This window comes from Ruditapes philippinarum, unplaced genomic scaffold, assembly GCF_026571515.1.
Source record: "Ruditapes philippinarum isolate M1 unplaced genomic scaffold, ASM2657151v2 ctg7255_1_1_1_1, whole genome shotgun sequence".
Taxonomy (NCBI): domain Eukaryota; kingdom Metazoa; phylum Mollusca; class Bivalvia; order Venerida; family Veneridae; genus Ruditapes; species Ruditapes philippinarum.
This window is the reverse complement of record NW_026867224.1, coordinates 1-21944: the sequence shown is the minus strand read 5'-3', so window position 1 is coordinate 21944 and position 21944 is coordinate 1. Positions and strand designations below refer to the sequence as shown.

Genomic DNA, 21944 nt, shown 5'->3' with positions numbered 1-21944 from the left:
CTAGCCATGAATCTCTGGGTGTACGGGCAGTCTCTGGCAAAGTGTCCGGGCAGATTGCAGTAGAAGCAATGACCTGTAAATCCCTGATTTCTTTGCACGTTTCCCGGGATATTTGTTTGGAAATAGCTCTCAAATCTTGGTGAATACCCACGAAAGGGCGCCCGTTGTTGAAAAAGTGGCCTTGGCTGGGACTGAGCACGTGGTGGTGGAAAAGTCTGACTACTTCCATATGGACTATATCTGCGTGACCTATTTGCCCTTGCAATAGCGCCTCGTAGCTTAGAAGCATCGTCATCATTATCAGCAAGCGGGTCAGCGTCATATTCCCTGACGGTATCCCAGCCATGTTTGTCGGCAATTTTTAACAGCTTGTTTCGTTTACGAATCTCCAAGGCTTCGTTATGAGCAATATCTTTGATGGCAGAAACGTTTTTGAAGTCACACAAAGCCTCTATTCTATTCAAATTGTTCAGGCGTTCAGAGTTGAAATTAAACTGTCTTTTACAAGAATCTGTTTTGAAATCAAAAGTACCTGCGTTAGCCGCTTTATTGCCGCCGAAATTCCCAAATCTGAATTCTACATGTAGCTCGTCTAAGATTAAGCCTCTCTGTTTATCCAAAGCCTGTTCTATTTGAGACGAAATGTCGTTTCTCACTGGAGTCGAAGGCGTTCCATTTTCCTCGTTTATGATGTCCCCTCTGGGAAGTCAATCCTCTTCCTCGCTCATCGAGTTATTGCAATACAATTTGGTGAACCTTGCGAACTGTGTAGTAAACCTCGAATGATTTAAAACCGCGAAAATACTCATGAAAATCTCGTGCCCGTGCATTATTCTACCCAATTATAAACCAAACACCAAAAAGATTAATAAGTACCAAAAAGAAAAGAGTATTATCAATTTCGGTCCAGTCACACAGATTCCTCACGTAAACTATAGGTTTAAGTTCAACACAGGTTCCATTTACCCTGTTGTTGTTGTTTTGCTACGGACTGGTCATGGTGTATGGAAACCTTTCATTGGTTGTAGTTATAAACAAAGTTCCTACCGAACCAATGAAAGGTCTCGATACACCGGCTGGTCACGTGACCGGGGTTTCCCCAAGATGTCTACGTCAAAGCAGATTTCTGCTCTGATTTGAAGATTTCGTTCGAAACAGACGAATATAGAGCGCTAAACGACTATTTGCGCAGGTAGGTAATAGAAACTATGTTGTGTTATTGTTTGCATGCGTTTATTTGTACCTCCCCATTTTAAAATTGATATTTTACCCGTGGAATTTGGTGTTGCGACATCTCGTACGACTAAGCAATTTTGTGACAGAAGTGAACGGTTTTGAATAAATTTCTTAAAATGGGCTAAGGGAATCAGAATAGATTTAGTGTTTATCAATTGTGGATTATATAAGCTATGCAACGCAGTATAGTTTTTGGAATTTTTTTATTTAATTAGTGGAAAATCTCGCATGAATTTGAGGGTGATCGAAAATTCTCTATTTAGCGAGTAATGCCCCTTGTCTATATTTATATACATATTATAAGGTTATGACTAAAATCTCATTTTAAGGTCACTATCAAGCAGTATATACCATCCAAACACTGTGTGGGCCCCCTGTGATCGAAAATATGCGCCGCGATCTGCGTTCCTATGCTTTTGGTAAATTATCAAATCCTAATAAAATTAGTTTAATAAAGTATTCCTCAAAATTATGATTTCAGATAAAAAAACATGATTTACAAATGCTTAATAAATGGATGTTACCTTTCCATTTGAAAACATCTATAATTATTAGCCTAATGTGGGAATTCCCCCAGTTTTTCATAAATCTACTTTCGTTTTTAATTGTTAACTTTTTGTAATTTGTGTTGGCACATTAGTTATTTCTGTTTCATGAAGTAATCATTTCGTTTCAGTATAAAATATGTAACATAACGGCTACAAGATTTAAAAGATACTTACATCAATTTCTTCAAATTTTAAGAAAATCTTAGCCTGGACTAACCTCCGCCATATTGATATTTTATTCAATTTTACAGCGCATGCGCGATTCACAAAGGCCTCACAACACTAAATATTGTCCTTCACTTACCAGTAGTTAATGTATTTTCCCTCTATGGCTATATAGATTTCTAATTTTCTAAATAATGAGGCAAAAATAGCATGAAAACTTTGGACTTTTAAAAAAATAATAGATTTTGTTTTGATTGTTTTTCTATATTAACTAAAAAACACAATGGTAAAATGTATTATATAATGATTTACATAAAATTATATAGCGTTTCCGTAAATGTGTTCTTAATGCAATAAAATTAAGTATAATAATGGCCTCAGCATTTTCTTTTTGTTAAAAAAATTACAATATATCTGTTACTTTGTTATAAAATAAATCTAATAAAAATGTGATACATTTGTTTGACCGGTTCCGGTTCAGTTTTTCAACGTTTGGTGTCTGCTTACAAATTAACAAAAAGTTGGTTTAAAAAATGTACCTGCTAGCTAGTTGATATTTGATTCGACTTCAAGCCTAACAAGTATTAGGAAATATATTATCTTTTTCTAGTAAGAATACTGCTTGATTGAATCTGGTTAGTTTCACCAGTTCCGAAGCAAGTTCCGGTGCACATAACGTTACAAATGCCATTTGTAATATTTGACTATTTTTGCGAGCTAATACTTAAACTAAGTAAGTACACTACAAACTTTCAGTCTGATTTATTATTTTAATATTCATTCTGGGTATACATGTATATGGTATTTTAAACTTTAAAGCACCACCATGCTTGGCGTGAGATGAAGCAGAACTGCAATTGCATTGCATGCATTTGATTTTGTCATTATTTCTGGTAAGTTCTGTTTAAAACAGGGATCGTATACAATGTCCAAGATGAAAATAAGTTTTTGTTTTGCAATAATGCTTGAACAACACTCATTCTAGTCCCATTACTGGTAAATACTTTTTATAGATAATCTATGTTTTTAATTTTGTCCATACTGACAAACGTTCATCTTTAGTTTAAATAATATCTGTCAACACTGACACAGACATCCATGTCCATGTTTTGTTTTGATCTATATTCTGCATTTTATTTCATTATTCAGTTTTCAGAGATAAATGTATATTAATATTACACTACACGTACAGTACTTTTTATAAAATAATAACATGGTAGGATATTTTAAGTAACGACTTTCCTACTATATTATATATATATAGTGGCCTACAGTAAACGCATTTTAAATAAATGATTATAATTTTATACATATACCTCAAATGAAATGTTGGCACACTTTCTTACATATATTCATTCATATATTTCAACATTAAAGAACATTTTATTTCTAATAAGAAAACGCTGAAACGTTTTCAGTTGGGTACAGTCCGTCATCAAAAATACATGTACGTGTTCGGAACTGGTCAAAATAGGTCTCCTGGTTTAAACAGTTATGAATATATTTATGTTTACTTTTTTTGCAAATATTTTTGGATGAAGTCAAGATAACAATGAAAATCTCAGAATGAAAATGATGATAAAAGAATGATTATAAACATACCAGAATGACAATGAAGATTTCAGAATGATAATAAAGATATAGAGAATAATAGGTTGGTGCCGTGGATGGAGAAAGTTTATCTGGCGAGGCGGAGGAATTTATTGGGTGAGCCGAAGGCGAATCCAATAAATTCCGGAGCAGAGCCAGATAAACTTTCTCCATCCACGGCACCAATCTATTATTCTATTTATCCTGTCACCGTTTTTTTTTTTAAAGAATTTTATTAGACAAACTACCTTTAATCACACTATCGAAAATGTTTCTATATAAACAAAGAAGGCCCGAAGCGTGCATTATTCTACAATAATGCACTCGCCATTCTTATTATCTCCCTGTGTATTTTCACATTGAGGGCGCCATTTTGTTTGAAAAATGTGAGAAATATAAACAATTTTTTGTCGAATTTTGTTGTGAAAACTATCTAGAATGGAAGAAAATGGTCTAACTAAGAAAATGAATTCGAACACCAATATCTTTTATTCAGTCGTTAACGCTGTACAGACGTTTAAAGTATTGTTTACGTGACGTCACAATGTAGCGCCAAACAGCACGTGCAAAACAATCAAATCAAGTACGCTATTTTAAAGCAGCATGCCTTCAGATTTATGCTTATTTTCATGAAAATTTTGAAATTTAACCACCAAACAAAAAGCTTATTTTCATGAAAAATTTGAAATTTAACCACCAAACATAAAGTCCAACATTATAACAATAATTATATTTTTTCTTGAAAAGTAGTTCGACAAAGAGGTGCCCATTCATGCATACCACGTGATCAAGTGCCGTAGATCAGTAAAAATATACGGCACCTTGTTATCGGGCCGAAATTGATACAAGTGACAGGATAAATTTGTTTATCAAGTTCATTGTCATTCCAATATCTTTATTGTCATTCTCATATTCTTATTATTATTCTGATATCTTCATTATAATACTGATATCTTCATTATCATTATTATACATAATTATACTGAAATTATTATCATCATACATTTGCACCTATACACAATTCACAAGCAGATCCTCCACAAAACTATAACTTAAGAAATTAGTACCTGCTTTTTCACTGCCTCCGTGGTCGAGGAGTTAGAGTCTAATCCAGTTACTTGTCTGGCGTGGGTTCGATCCCCGGGAGATGCTTTGATAGTTTAGCACGGAGGAATTTTAGTACTGGTGTAACTATCCAGGAACGATGGTTAGGAAATTACCCGCCTATATGACTGAAATATTGTTGGGGAAAAAGCGTAAAATGAAACAAACAAACAAACAAAACCTGTTATCACCCGTTTGATTCTGTGGAATATTTATTTTAATGAACACGAACAGTTTACAACTTAAAATAAAGAATAGGAAAATAATTACAGCTGCAATTATATGATATCATGTTCCATACCATACAGGGTTAAATGACCCGAGGTCGGTTTCAGAAAAAAATAAAGATATAATAGACTCGATCATCTTTGGGCAAAATACTTTTAATTCTACCAAAGGTTTATGTCGGATTTTTATTACTTCACAACAGCAGGTGTCAAGTGCTGTGTGGCAGTTGTAAAAAGTTGCCCTGTTCTTCAATTCCGTGTTATTATACATTATTTTTCTGGTTCTTCGGGATCATTGATACCAGCACTATTAAGTGTTGAGAATCGAGTACCGCTTAAGCCGGTGCTAGGGGGCGTGAGGAAGTTGCTCTTTTTCAGTATCCCTCATGAACAGACTCAATCAAACCGAGTCTGCAATTCTTATGTAATTTTGTTGTGATTAATGCTTCCGAGGGATCACTTTCTTTCCGGATTTTTGAACAAGAGAATGCTCAAATTGTCTTTCGGGAGCTGCATTTCTTATTACAGGTTAAGTCGATGTAGGCCTTTCCTTTAAAATAACGCCAAAAACTCGCTATTTTTAACAGATCACAAGACGACTTTCCAGCTCTTTTGATTGAAGAAGACCTCAGGTGTCCCTTTGTCCTTTATTACAGGTATAGTAAATAGGTGTCCCTTTGTCCTTTATTACAGGTAAAGTAATTAGTGCAAAGACGTGTGGATGGTAATGAACGTAACCTTGTAAAATGTTACACCCATTCATGTGATCAATTTATAAGAAAACAGAAAACTTGTTTTAAAGCCGCACATTTTCAAAATTCTAATTTATATGTATGGCTACCTGATTTATGATCAAATGGAATTCATCACAAAATCAATGTCTCATTCCTAGTACAGTACATTATTGATGTACTGGCAGCTTAGTCTTTGCTATATATGGAAATAGTCGGAAATGATTTTTAACAAGTTTTATACCCCCAACTTGTTCTGTAAGAGAGGGAAAAACAAATGATTCACAAATCAATTTTGTACAATCTTTTATTAAGAAAAGTCACACATTCATGCTGTCAAAACCAATCAAACAAACATGTTCTATTTTAAAAGTACTACATTAATAACAAAAAAAAAGTATAATAGCAATGCTGTCTATGAAGCTTCCATGATAAGATCATATACTGAATACTGTTTTCCATAAACACTTCAAGTTTTAAACAGTCATGTTTTATATATATGTATAATTGACATATTCCAGCATGAACTTATCTTAACTTCATATAGAATTGTTTAAGCATAAACATGGCCAAAATATATGTGTTATCAAGTACATGTAATTAAAGGTTTACAAATGTACTAGATGGATTTAATCATACAATATTCACTAAACAGACATAGTTAATATATAAAAATGTATAATTGACATACCATATTCTAGCATGAACTTATCATTGCTTCATATAGAAATATTTAAACATAAATATGGCCATATAGATTTGTTATTAGTACATGTAAATTATATGTTTACAAATGTACTGGAAATATAAAGCTTTTTATTCCAAGTAACAAACATGTTTAATTGTTGTGTTTATATGAAAAACCCATTTCTAAAATAAAACCCACAAACCTTCTTTAATAATGTACCAAATAACATTTAATAAAAATTTCTTAAATTGAAATTTTTTGTGTATTATTTTACTAGATAAATTTACTTAACATTCAAATTTTTTTTTAAAGGACATAACCCCAAAATTATTTTTTTTTTGAAAAAGAGGAAAAAAATTTTTGTTTTAAATTTGTTTTAAAAAATTAGATTTAAAACATGGATATTTTTATAAACCTTTGGGGGTTTGAAAAAAAAAACTTTTTTTGGGGGGTTTTAAAAACAGTAACAAAGGGCTATTTCTTACCCTTTAAAAAATACTTTTTTCATCAAAACCCTTTTTCTATTGCAAAAATCAAAAAATTTTAATATGGCTATATATTGGTCAATAAGAAAACTTTTTTTAGACAAAAAAATTAAAGTTTGTTTGGGCATTTTTAAGGCTTATTTGGGGCCTTTAAAAAAGAACAGGTGTTAAACTGTTGAAAAATTATGTTAGTTACTGTTACAAAACTAGTATCTTTATATTAATAGTTATTTTTTTAATCAAAGGATTCATATGATGATAGTTTACCATGTACAAATTACACTTTATTAACTGTTTATATTTTACATTATTATCTAATTATAACATTCAATCAGATTATTATAATAAGAATGAGTGACATTGTTCTGATATTTATAACTATTTATCTTGACTTTATATACGATAAATATCAGAGCCAAGAAAAACTTTAACTGGTTATAAGATTTTATCTCGAAGCATTTAAGCAATCAATTTGAAGATGTCATAGCCTTGCACTGACAGCATGTATTTTTGATTAATTGTACTTTTATGAGGATATGTATGAAAGTTATATAATTATTTATCTTGTGTGTTAATGTTTTGATTAAAATTTGTATACTGTCTATGTAGTTACAGTTTAATCATATAAATTTACCATGTATCTTTACTTGCCTAGTGTTAATTATCTCTTTAACTCAGACAAAAGATTACTTAAGAGCTCCATCTGAGTCAATCCAAACATAAAGATAAAAATAAATAAGCCAAACATATCGGTATTCATACAAAAAATACTTAAGTATATACTTCAGAATAAATGAAATCCATTTATTTAAGTGTAATTTTCAGAGGATTTAGCTATAAAATTAAACCATTCATCACATTGTGCTTGACTATCACAGTGATGGTATGCGATATTTTCTAATTCAAAAGAAATATTTCTTAAATATTTTCTGACATGACTTCTAGTACTCTCTATTATGTGTGTGAATTTAATCACTCTTTACGTAAACTTACCGATTTTGTTTAAAGTAGTAAAGCGAATAAATATGAGGAAAATATGAGAGGTATGGATTTGTGTGTTATCTGTAAAACAAGAATGTCATTAAATTTTCTTCAGGTTTTTTAGTTACCAACTTGCACACATACAGTAACCCTCAATTGACCCCAATGCGGAAGTCTATTATAGCATTGTATTCATTGTAATACAGATATTATTACTTTATTTTTGAAACAAATGAGCTATTGATTTATAACATTTTTTACAATTTGAAGATAATATATTTCTTAATAGTATGACACTCTAACAGACATAATTCCGTTTTCATGTCAAGAAAATTAAAAATATTCTGTGAACCCTTACTGTTACTGTTTGAATAATACTAACTAACAGTATTAACTTGTACACATTTATGGTTTTTCCATAATTGCAATTTGTAAATTTTTACAATCTTTACAATATAAAACAATCAAAGAAGGAAATCTCTAAAATATAACATGTAAATGGTCCTCATCTCAATGAAACAAATTACTTGTCCTATATATCATATAACAGGTATTTATATATACCATTCCATTGTCCTATATATCATTATAACAGGTATTTATATATACGATTCCATTGTCCTATTTATATATACCATTCTATTGTCCTTAATGTCATATTTCTGGTATTTATATATACATTCCCTTGTCTTATATATCATATTTCTGTATTTATATATACCATTCCCTTGTCTTATATATCATATAACTGTATTGATATATACCATTCCTTGTCTTATATATCAAATATTTGTATTCATATATACCATTCCCTTGTCTTATATATTATATAACCGGTATTCATATATACCATTCCCTTGTCCATTATACATATATTATGTAATATAACTGGTATTTGAATGTTATATTAATCTTTTACTTTTTATGACCTTGTACATTATATCACTGGTATTCCTATATACCATTCCATTGTCCTATATATCATTTAACTGGTATTAATATATACCATTCCCTTGTCCTATATACCATTTTCTTGACATATTTCTCATATAACCGGTATTTACATATACCATTCCTTTATCCTATCATATATTACATAATATAACTGGTATTTGAATGTTATATTTATCTTTTACTTTTTCTGACCTTGTACATTATGATATTTCCATTCAAATTACTTATTATATTTACTTATTCATTAATTTATCTACTTGCTAATCTATTTATCTATTTATGTATTTATTATTCAAAGAACCTTTTACTTTTTCAAATTATACTTTTCACAAACTATCCCTGATCTTTAAAAAAACAGTTACCTATATGTCACTGCATTTCTTTCATTTATTTATTCATTTAAATACACATTTGAATATTACTTTCATTTTTTAGTGAAATACACATTTGAATATTACTTTCATTTTTTAGTGAAATACACATTTGAATATTACTTTCATCAATTTCAATATTATTACAATGACCAGAAATTAATATTTCAGTTCAACTGTTTTTAATGATTGTTATCTATCATATTGCATTACATTCATTATTTAACTTATCAATATGTAACTTTAGTATTACTTATTTGCTGATAATGAAAAGTCTACTTTTATATGTCTTTTATCATGAAATAATTAAGATTAAACAATACGTTTACTGCATGTATTCTCCCTCACTATGTTAACAATTCGGATAATTTCGATATATTTTTTTTGTCGAAAATGAAAAACCAAATAATCATCTCACTATGTTCACTTCATGCATCCTATATCACTTTTTTGTTGAAAACATTAACGCATTACCATAATCATGTTCAACATGAAATAACTGATCCTTATTTTACATCTGTTAGCTATTTCTTCTCCTTTATTTCAATTTACCTCATATCATAATTACTCACATTCTGTTATATAACGTGTTAACACACACATTTACAGTATTGAGAATTATAGAAGACTATAAAAAGCTTCTGCCATGTGTCAAACTCTTATAACACACAAGTTAATGTTGTTTAATTCTTCATCTCTAAGTACTATTTAATTGTCATACATCTCAACACATAATCAGCCTTCGAGATTGTTGCATCAGGTATACTTTTTTGACATGTTCTTTTATTTGTATGATTATAATTAGTTTTGTTTCTATCTCATTATTCAGGTTCTTTAATTTGTAAATTTTTTAATATATCAATATTTTCTCATAATTACTATTTTTCATTGATCAATTTAAAAATTCAGGTTTGTAGTATCAATCTATCACTTAACAGCATTAATCAAATAAAGGTACTGAAGATGTTGATGTTTTGATAAATTTACATCATGCTGGTTCTCACACTCACATTCAACTTGAACAATATGTATTTTTTCAAGATGACTGGTTTTCTCAAGAAAATTACAAAATGCGGTAGTATCACCATGACTCATTGTTATATCACTCATTCTTATTGCTACAAGATTGATCATACTAGGTAGGTAACTAACAACTGTTTTACACACTGGGTAATACTTGTCAGAGGAATAGACATCAAGAGACAGAGATTTTAATGTTGAAGTATTTACTTTAATTGTCTCAGAAACACAATTGTTAATCTCATTAATCCTCTGTTCATTACTCTGTGTACTATCACTTTGTGTACTAAATAACCTTTGTGATTCATATCCATATTTTATTACAATTTTTTCAAGGTGATGAAACATTGGTAAATATTTTGTAAATTTAACATTTTTTGTGTTGATTTCATCTACCCTAATAGACAGAAAAGAGTCAGGAACAATGTGTTTCTGATCAATACTTGAACAAACAATATCACAATCCGACCCTTTTTCAATGATAAATCTACCTATAAATACAGTTAGTACCTTTATAATGCTGATTGAATTCGTCGATTGACTCAACTAACCTTTGATACTTAATACTTTCTAACTTGAATATCCTTACTAATTTCATCAAAAAATCACACTTTATTGTTCTCTGTTTCTGAACACAAGAAGTTTTTACCAATATCTATTATGTATTTGAATGTGTTGCTATATGATGTTCTAGACCATATAGAGTATGGATAAATGTTGATGCTCTAATATTTCTTTACGTGTGAACATTTCTGAAACCTCATTAATAAATATTTGGTAATTCACATTTCTTACTATCTGTGACACATTTTGCATTGAATGATTATACATATTTCACTGCAGCCAATTCTTGTTGATTTGTGAATAATAGAACATGAGCTTGATGGTTTTACAGATACTTGACAGTCATCTTCTGTCTTATTCCCAGTTTAAGCAATTTTCTCTTACTTTCTGTATTTCAGTTATCAGATACAATGTCAAATGTCAAGGATTTATCCCTCTCGACTATTAATAGTCTCATGCCACCGTATTTTCATATAAATGCGGTTTAATTTTATTTGGTTTTTCGCTAGATATTTAGTAATCTACTTTCTGTACCCTTATGTGTCGATATATACTTGTTCCTGTGTTTTCATGTCATTCAGGTGTAAGAATAACTCTAAATCGGTGTCGAGGCTCTTGGGTTTTATCGAGTTTACATCAAACCTAACTATTCATTGTTATTGTAGGCATAAATTTAGTACCTGTTTTGAAACTTTTAAGAGCTTTCTTCGCTTTTCGATTCAGTCTTCTACTTCTTTATTGCATGTCTTATTAATTAATTCGTGAGACTGTCTATTGACATTTCCATTCACATCTAAATCAAACCTTTCAGTTTAATGTGGTCAACTCACATCATTGATTTCTTAATGTTGAATTTCGATGACCTAAGTAGTTATATTGTGACTCCTAAAGATGCTATTTCTTGGACATTTTCGAGCCTTCATCTAAAGCCATCAAGCAAATCATACTTCTAGAGATTCTTACCAGAGTGTGTGTCACATGTTCATTTGATAGTTTTAGAGATTTTCGGATAGTTCATGTTTGTACTGCTAAGAGGATTCGATATCAAAATAATTTTCTTCATCTTTGTTACACCATTGAATTTAACTTCATAATTTTTGCTATCATATTCAGAGTCATCACTGTCAAATTCAGAGTCTGTTAATTCAGTATCAGAGTTGTCACTATCGGATTCGGAGTGTATTAAGTCACCATCAGAGTCGTCACTATCACTTTCATTTTTCTTAATGCCACCCACATGTTTTTCTCCTCCTTTCTCATTAACACCTCCATGTGTCTTACTGCCCTCTTCGTTCCAATGTCTCCACTATGTGTCCCCTTTACCTCTTCATTTACAATGTCACTTCCCTTTTTTTCATGTTCTTCCAAATCACCTCCTTGTTTTCTCAATGCCACCTTCATTGTCATTTTCACCCCCAGCTTCATGTTTTTCACCATCACCTACAGGTTTTTCACCGTCACCTTCAGGTTTACCACTGCCATCTTCATTTTCATTGACCCCTCCATATTTTTCATCATTACCTCCATGTTTTCCACTGTCACCTTCAGGTTCACTACTGCCACCTTCAATTCATTGCCAGCTCCATGTTTTTTACCATCACCTCCATGTTTTTCACTGTCACCTTCAGGTTTACCATTGCCATCTTCATCTTCATTGTCATCTTCATGTTCCTCACTGTGTGCCAAACACCATAAGTTGACCAGATATTTACAAAAAACTAGTTTTTCCTGACCCTGCATCTCCTAGAACATATACAGATTTTTGAGGGACTCCGTCTTTTGTGAAGATTTCTGACATTGTTTTAACCTCACTTCATTTGTCTCCCCTTTCTCTCCTTTTATTTCCTCGTTATTTTGGGTCTAATATAAATCTCATTAAAGCTACATTTTTCACTTTTTGGTTGTAAAGGTGTTGTAGGAACTTGCAGCAGGGTTTTGTGATACTGTTCAATCAGCTTTTTCCGCCGTTCTGTAATTTAAATGATTATATGACATCAAATTGTTTGTTAAGGACAAATCAATGAGTTAATAATACAGAAAATTAGTATGGACCTGCATTGACAGATTATCACAGGCCCAAAACACTTATTGTGCAAAATAAAGACAACAGTTTAATGTAGGCACACAAGCTCTGTATATCAGTCAGCCAGTTTTTAAATAAAATTCTCTATTTCTGTTTATATATACTTAACTTTACTTGTCAATCTACTGCTTTCTACTTTGTTTAAAATATGAAAACAAATATCAACAAAAGAAGCATTGCATTCTATAAATGAATAACCCTAAGTAACACAACCACAAAAGTTTATCTCCAGTCTCAAAAGAATTGAAACTGAAACTCATTTTGTATGAAGACACATTCCAAATTAAATCGTACTTCGGGTTTACATTTTTGCTATGGATTTTTGGAGGCCCAAGTGGGATTTTTCTCGCCTATGGCATCGAGGTGTGCCTTATTTCCCAGACTGCAGTATATAACATACCTGATTTAGCCTTTACATATCCTGCATAAAATATCCAATTTAGCCTTTTCATATATAACATACCTGATTCAGCCTTTTTCATGTAATATATAACATCATATGTAACATTCCTGATTAAGCTTTTTCATATTCTATGTAACATTACATATTTAGCCTTATAACATACCTGATTTAGCCTTTTCATACTCTATAATATAACATAACTGATTAATTTTTTATATTTTATATAACATACCAGATTTAGCTTTTTCATATTTTATATAACAAACCTGATTAAGCCTTTTTATATTTTATATCACATACCTGATAGCCTTTTTCAAATTCTGTACAACATAACTGATTAAGCCCTTCCATACACTGTATAACAAACCTGAGTTAGCTTTTCATATATTATAAAACCTACCTGATTTAGCCTTTTTCATATATTATATAACATACCTGATTTAGCCTTTTCATATATTATATAATATACCTGATTTAGCCTTTTTCATATTATATGTAACATACCTGATTAAGCCTTTTCATTATCTACATGTATATAACATTTCTGATTTAGCCTTTTCATATTTTATATAAAATACTCGAGGCACACGCTTTCTAATACTTGGGGACCATACATGGCTTTTCATGGAATGGTACGGAAGTGTCGCATTAAAAACCGCCATATGAACATATCTACGGATGTTTCTAAATGCAAAATTTTTATCATTTTATGTTTAAATGTTGACTTTCTGCTTAAGCCAGTGCTAGGGGCGTGGACGGTAGTTTGCACTTACCAGTACCGTCCATGAACAAGCTCAATCAAACCAAGCCTGCGACAATTTTAATGTTGTCGTTTTGGGCTTTCTTTAGGGATTCTTATTTTCTCTATTTTAGCCCTTTTCTATGTAGCATACATGATTAAGCATTTTTATATAATATATAACAAACCTGATTTAGCCTTTTTCAATAATATATAACATACCTGATTTAGTCTTTTCAAATTCTGTACAATATAGTCCTATTCATAGTCATATTCTATTTAACATACCTGATTTAACCTTTTCCTATTCTATATTACGTACCTGATTTCACTCTTTCATTTTCTATATAACATACCTGATTTTGCCTTTTTATATTCTAACTGTTTCTGTTGAGGAGAATCTTCTAACTTGAGTCTTTCTATCTCCTAAAACATAATTAATAAAACAAATAATTGTGTTTTATTTCAAATAATTTAGTAATTTTCAAAAATATCTATTGTATACAGTAATATTGGTATTTTTACTGTGTGCCAATAGGGCCCGTAAGTCTCGTTTACTTTCACTTTCGATTTACCACTTCCGGGTACATCGGCAGACTTATTTACCGTTACGCATATAGGTAACCCGAAGAACTCGAGAGATATAGAAGTTAAATTTGTTTCGGTCCTCTTCAGATTTGATGGAATGGAAAGCACGGGTCAAAAAATGCAGGTAGGTCAATTATCTGACGGAAAAACGAGGGATTTATAGAGTTAAATAAAACTAGTTTGTTTTCGGATAGTGACAATTGTTTCGGATGTTTTGTCAAGGTAGTGAATTCTAGTTGTTTAGCTTTTAGTATTGTTTTAAACTACTGATGTGAGAAATTTATTCAAACCATTTTAACTTATTGAAATAAACAATTGAGAAACACTTTAATTCTAGTGTATATTAAAGTTATACAAAATTCGGACATTGAACAGTAATTCGGATATTTCATCCCTTCCATTTTATCAAGATTTCAATTACTTACATTAGTATAATAAACCCAGGTCCCAAGTAAGAGTTTGATAATTAAATAATTAGATGGATAAGTTTAATAGTATTGTTCCATTTCTAACTATGGAGAATAGTATCAAGGCACTATATATATATAACACTTATTTTTTTTTATTGTCTTCCTTTTTCAATAATATATACATGTAAATATGGTACCTAGCAAATTATGATTGAATTAAAAAATTATAATATTTGAATAAACCATTTCAGATGTGTAGACAGGGAGGTATATGACAAGTATAGAATATACAGTTGTTCACTATGGACTATTAATCAACAGTTTGCACTGCCTATGATCCTTAAATATCTATACATCAAAGGTAAATACATGTAAAATAATTGATTAATTTTTAGTTGAGATTGGAAAGATAAACAATTATCAAAATATTTTAATAATTTTTGGATTTCACGGCATGATAATTGATAAGTAAATAAAACATGAAAAACAGTCATGTTTCACATTGAAGAAGATCAATATTTTTGACTGTTATATATTACATGTATGTGTTGTTGTTTATCTTTAATGTTTATTTACTTCAAATATGAAATTTTCTGTCAATCATGTCCAGCTTATTTAGACTAATGTAAATATCATTTCTAGTGTTTTACTCAGTGAAATATATTCAGGTTTAACATGTTTATTGATTTTTCATTCTGCAGATAAGGAAAGAGATGAAGGAGAATTTGTCCATGAAGACCTTTATTGCAACTACCATCTTCCAGTTCCTTAATTTGAGAATGATATCAGAGAACACACAGTTACAGTGAAATATCAGTTTAATATATAAAGCCACTGAGAATAGTCAAATGTACTTTCCTGAAGAAGATGAATGACATGCAGCACAAAAATCTTGATGTAAAAGAGTATGATTTTATGGTGTTTGACACTATGATTCCATAATGTAGTTATCTTGTTAATGTCACAATGATAGAAACAGAGTAATATATCCACATTTCATTGCAGTTTTAAGTATTAAAACTAGTTGTTCTATAAATACCAGGATAAAAAACACACAAGAGATAATTAAGGATTTTCAAGGAATCACAGTATAGTCATATGTAATTATGGACATTAAATGATAATGAAGTAAAGATGAAAACGAAATAGCAAAAATATTATATATCATCTACTACTAATATTGCGAGGTAATCATTGATAAGCTCACAAATTTGCATTCAAAGCTTTGATAATTTTTCAATTAGAATATGATTTATAACTCTATGATAATTTGTTCATGTTAATTTTCAAAGTCTTTACATTTGCAAAAGGAAATATTCTTATTCTTGTATAGGTAGACATTCACAGTGTAAAGTTACATTGTTGAAATAACTAATAATAATTTCAAGTGCTTTCCTGAAGTTTTTCTTCCACTGGAATATCAGTGTGATATAGTTGCAAAGCAGTGCACTATAAATTGTGTAAAAATAAAAGTTTATCAAACTTATGAACTGTTTTTTTTTGTTTCTACTATTTGGCATATATTTATAGCAGTGCTTGATCATAAGGGTTCATCTGCAAAATAAGTGTCACTGTGTACTTTAATTCTCTAACAGCAATGGCTAAATTGCTTGAATATGCAAGCATTGACTATAGTAAATACTATGCATGTCATTTGAATTTTGTCTGTCCTAAAATCGAAACAGACACTATCTAAATAATATTGATGAAAAGTTCTTGACAGCTCTTCAATGACTACATTTACTCATATGTACATGGACAAAAGTTAAAAGCATTGTGTGTTTTTTTTAAAACATTGACAATTTTGAAACATCCCAATGGGTATATTAATGTACCAGTGATGTAATTGTTTTGTATCAAGTGCAAACCCTAAGTTTTGTTTGTTTTGAATAGATAATTCACTTTTGGTCAAATGTCAACAGGTTCAATACATTATAAAACAGGTAATTTAAAACCCAAAGAAGTATATGGTATGTAATAACTGTCCCTCTGACACTAAAATCTTTCAAGGAATGCAGAATTGCAAGTCTTCTCCAATTTTGTGATTAAGAGACAGACTTGGGCTTTCAAGGGCTAGCAAGCTAGTGTTTTGCTACATAATACGCAACACAGATGAATTGCGTTAATATTGTTTACTCTGGTATTACTACCTGCCATGTACAATGCAAATCATGGCTTTTCTAAGAGCAGTGATAGGCTATTACTGGAAGGAAATTTACACATCTTGCCTCAGAAACAAGTTCTTCTTTGAGATGATTTTTATGATATTTAAATGATGGTTATAGATTACATTACTTTTACAATTGCAGTGATCATGGTGATAGTATGAAATGAAACTCAATCAAGATAGAAACATTTTAATGCAGATCAATTATCTTTTTACCATTCTTGTCATCTTATGAGTCTATTTAAAACAATTTTATCTTAACTGTTTTGAAACTACATGATGCCTGGTTGAAACTGTTTTGGACAGCCATTTGCAAAAGATAAATTATCTTTGAATAATTAAGTTAATACAAAGTTACAAATGACAGGTTATTTATTTCTAACAAAGACAGATATTTTGTTTAACATTTTTACACTGACATATATCTTTGAAGTGTCTTCAACCTTAGTTTTTATTTGAATACAAACATTCAGTCAGACAGTTTACACAAGGCATGGAGCTTTAAGAAGCTTTAATTCAGTCAAAATCTGTAATGGACTGCCATGTCTCTACCACTATGTACTCCAAGACTTTGTATGGACATTTCCTTTCAACTATGTCTGGTGGTATCACTATTTGGTTTCACTATTTGGTTTCTAATCTGATGGTGAACACTCCAAAATAAATCAAGAGCCATGACAAGTACTCAAGATCCAACCATGAAATCACATACCTGCATATAAAGAAAATTTATCATGAGTTGAAAGCAATAATAATTCAATCATTTTCATATTGTCATGAATTGAAAATAATGTTGAAAAGGAAGAAACACTTCTTAGTGTCCTATTTTTTGTAGATTTGCTTTGACAACTGATCTTTAAAAAATTGTGATAGTGACTAAGTTCTTTTAACCATTTACTGAACATGATTTAACTAAAAAATATGACACACTTACTTGAGAAAAATACCTCAAACAGTATTGAACATGAATTAACTATATTAACCATACTGTTTGTTTATTGAGCTACACCCCACCAAACACAAGACGTTATACTGACGTCAGATTTAAGTCAGGTTCTGACGTCGGATGACGGTCGGAAAAACGGTTGGATTTGAAAGTTTTTTTGACGTAATAATCTGACGTCAGGTAGACGTCAGAATCTAACCATTATTTAACCTTTTTCTGACCAAAATCAGACCATTATCTAACCATTTTCCGACCTCAATCTGACCATTTTCCGACCTCAATCTGACCATTTTCCGACCTAAATCTAACCAGTTTCTAACCATTTTCCGACCTCAATCTGACCATTTTCCGACCTAAATATTAACCCTTTTCTGCCCTAAATCTGATCATTTTCTGACCTTCATCTGATCATTCCCCTAATCTTTTTTGTTTCACCACGTCATAAATATTTTCTGGCTAATCCTGATTTGATCGAATTTAATGTAACTCATTCTATTAAGTAACTTTCCCTCCAATGAAATGTATAACAGAAAACTAAAAGCAAAAATATGTTTTATGCTTTTTTAATTTAAAATAAAAGTTGCAATTTTAAGCTGATACATACAATTTTAGTAAATTCTGCAAGGTTAAATAATTTTCATAAATTAAACAAAATAAAACATAAAATAAGTTAATTACAAAACAAAAAGTATTACAAAAACAATGACATAAATAACTAAGAAAACATGTACAAATATTAAAGAACAAAACAATGTATGCACATTTCTATCAAAGTTTGCCTTATCAAATAAAATAATGAAAATATTATAATTTTAAGAAAAGTTAAAAGATTCTGATAATAATGTTTCAAGCAATTAATGACAGATTTTCAGTATTTTAACTATATTTCTACAGCATTTCTAAAACATTTAGTGCCATTTTGCATATTTTGACCTCCTTTGATAATTGTCAGTAATGTATAAATTGCTGCCTTCTAGTTACTTCACAAAGTTATACTTTAAGATATCCATGAGAATAAGCACGAATTTTGAGGTGTGATGCTTTAAGATTTGACCTTCTTTCAGCACCCCTCGTATGTCCGGAGGATATGTAGCGTTTGTAGCGTCCAATAGCGTGTGTGACATCATTTTCACTGAAAAAAAAAGAAATTTATGAAACATGTAAAAATAACAAGCAAAAATGTTTTCATGGTTATCTAAACTTAATGAACAATTTTGCCAACTTTTTATAAGAGAGCTTTAACAAAACTTAAAAGTAAACATAAATACTGAACATTTAAAAAGCCTCTTTTAAACTCCAGTTTAGTATGGACTAAAGTATGTAATAGAATTTACAAAAATCTTACTTTCATATGTTTCTTTTTACATATTCACGTGTTTCCGTCCCTCCGACCTTTGAGAGCATGTCCAACACTTTAACTACCTGAAAAGAAAATAATATTCTAACTTATGTATATATTCTACGTTTGAAATAGAACAGTTACGCAAGTCTTAAATATTTCATAGTTTTAAATTAAAGATTTAATCTTGAAATGTCTGGAACCAAAACGTCTTGGGTTATTTGGGACCGGAACGTTTTGGGTTATTTGGGACCGAAACGTCTTGGTCCGAAATGCTCGAAATCGTACAAATTCATTCTCAATTCTCAGATTTTAACTGACAAAAACATCACAGTTTAAGAAAAATATGAAAACTAAGCATTCTCTTTGGTAGTACTGAAAGGCATATTATAAACTCTTCACAAGCAGAGTTAAAACATGTCAATTTTAAAAAGATTTATTATTAGACATTATCGCGAATTTGTGTGACATTTTACTTCAGCTGTTCAAATAATGATAATTAAATTTAAGAGTGCTTGCAATCATGCAATTATTTATCAAATACAAAGTAGAAATAAATCTAAATAAATTGAACTGACCTTTTTGTTCAAGAAAATCTATAATATTCACTTTATCAATGCATCCCGATTCCTGACCGACAGCCAAAACGTAACGCCTACGAATTTGAATTTCCATCCACGTGACTTTAGATTCGAATTATAGGTTAATAATGTTTTCTTTCCCTTTTCTGTCACTATGATTAAATGTTAAAGCACTATTAAAAAACTCGTGATTTTGTTACATATAATGTACCACAAATGAAAATATTATAACGTTAAATGATTGGAACTTGTAAACAGATCTGTGGCTATAAATAGATTGCATAACAATAACACATGTAATTAACCTATATACAGCGCCACCTTTATGTTTTATTAGGTTGCAGCGCCGCGCACGTGGTCTGTATTTATATAACAACACTTCATTTGTAATCCAAATAACATTTGAAAAAAAGTTTAAATGATTACAACAGCGAATAAATATTATGTTTTGTTATTTTTTTACCTACCGTCAAGACACCGACCAGAACCTGACGTTAGTACGACGTCAAAAAGAAACGTCTATTAGACATCGGTATTTTAACGTCAGATTTACGTCGTATTTTGGTCGCCGACGTCGTGACCAAAATCTAACATTAATCCGACGTTATTTTAACGTCATGTGTTTGCTGGGACTGTAATACACTGTATTTATTGACAAAAAAACGAGAACATTATCTTATAAAAGAATATTTATTTTTCATTAATGTAGTTGAAGTAGCTTTAAGTATATATTTCTTACCAAAACGATTTTACAGCAGAGCATGCATGTGTATTTACATCGGATACCAGTTGACGTCTTTCATCTCACCACTGTCCTCAGTCTAAATATCTACAGGAGCAAAATATTTCATTGAATTTTATGACAATTTAAATTGGTAATATACAGCTTGACTGTTTTTGCTTTATTAAGATAATAATAATAATAAATAATATTTTCAGTTAGAAGAAAATATATTCACTAAAACACGCTGATAATCATATTGAAGCGTTTTATCCGAAATATGCGCTGTCCGAAATTTCTAAACATTATATACTTCTGACAGATAATCAGGTAGCGCTATAGAAAATTGATAAAATCAAATTCACCAGTCTGAGGTCAGATGCGAATGATGTTGTATCAAATAACAAATTTATTAGATTTACATGGACGTGAAAAATATTACAACATTTATTGCGATAAACTGAATTCGAAATGACACACCCACCTGAAGATTATACGAAGTTGTCTTTCATTGATACTTGTTCACAAGATGAAACCATTTGCATTTCGTTACAAAACAAAACACTCTGCCAATTTCTACATATCCTTTGCTTTTCCGTGCAAGTTTTACTTTCCCACCGGCATACAAGTATTACCCAATATAGATAAGCAATGTTGTTGATATTTGTTTGTACCCGGAAGTGCAAAATATCGTGAAATCTCGCAAGTCACATGACGAGACTTACATACCCTATAATAAATATTATCTAAACAAGAGGGCCATGATGGCCCTGAAATCGCTCACCTATATATAGAGTCTATAGTTTATACTTATTTATGCTAACTGTACCCAAATGATACACCCCTTTTTCATTTTAGATTTCTTATTTGCAGTCAGGTCTTTAGTTGCTACTTTTGAAACATGAAGTTATGAAAACTTGCATTTGAGCTTGATCAGTAAAATACAATCTTTAAACTTGCCCATGCGACCACATGTATTAAGCAAATTTTGTCCTAAGCGACCACTGTAAATCCCCCAAGAGCATTTCCTATATATCTTTAATGTCATTTCAAAGCGACTTTTGCTCAACGCTATTGGCGACGGCTAATTAGTCAGCTTATTGATATTAATCTTTTCATCAAACAACCACTTTTAAATGGTAAAACACAGATTTTACTGCAGGCATATTCTAAAAGTGCTCCTACCTGTCAAATGTTTGTGTTTTTATTGAAAGCCGCCTCGTGATTTCACAAGTGTCAACAATCATAACAAAAAAAAAAATGTGTGAAAAACTGTATTTCCCAAACAGTTTTTAGCGTATCA

General features: G+C 30.6%; 2 protein-coding genes and 3 long non-coding RNA genes across 5 annotated transcripts in view; 1 reads left to right on the top strand and 4 right to left on the bottom strand.

The window, feature by feature from the left end:
• Window positions 1–2086, bottom strand: part of LOC132735339 (uncharacterized) — a 28137-nt gene extending 26051 nt beyond the window's left edge. The window contains exon 1 of the mRNA XM_060722280.1: window positions 1959–2086. The gene's annotated coding sequence lies outside the window, so the exon portion shown is untranslated. The remainder of the gene's footprint in view (window positions 1–1958) is intronic.
• A 9655-nt stretch (window positions 2087–11741) lies between these two features.
• On the bottom strand, window positions 11742–13046 carry LOC132735340 (RNA polymerase-associated protein LEO1-like). The gene is made up of 2 exons (XM_060722281.1): window positions 12266–13046; window positions 11742–12185 (listed from the first exon to the last, which is right to left on the bottom strand). The coding sequence occupies exons 1-2, from the start codon at window positions 12402–12404 to the stop codon at window positions 12034–12036; spliced, it is 291 nt and encodes a 96-aa protein (XP_060578264.1). The 5' UTR covers window positions 12405–13046; the 3' UTR covers window positions 11742–12033.
• A 1389-nt stretch (window positions 13047–14435) lies between these two features.
• LOC132735342 (uncharacterized) lies at window positions 14436–16424 on the top strand. The gene is made up of 3 exons (XR_009626442.1): window positions 14436–14601; window positions 15139–15248; window positions 15589–16424. It is a non-coding gene; the product is annotated as an uncharacterized LOC132735342 (long non-coding RNA).
• Window positions 16425–17434: 1010 nt separating this feature from the next.
• Window positions 17435–21662, bottom strand: LOC132735341 (uncharacterized). Its single transcript, XR_009626441.1, has 3 exons — window positions 21126–21662; window positions 20660–20749; window positions 17435–17766 (listed from the first exon to the last, which is right to left on the bottom strand). It is a non-coding gene; the product is annotated as an uncharacterized LOC132735341 (long non-coding RNA).
• On the bottom strand, window positions 18067–20193 carry LOC132735338 (uncharacterized). The gene is made up of 3 exons (XR_009626440.1): window positions 19918–20193; window positions 19346–19422; window positions 18067–19132 (listed from the first exon to the last, which is right to left on the bottom strand). It is a non-coding gene; the product is annotated as an uncharacterized LOC132735338 (long non-coding RNA).
• Window positions 21663–21944: the final 282 nt, after the last annotated feature.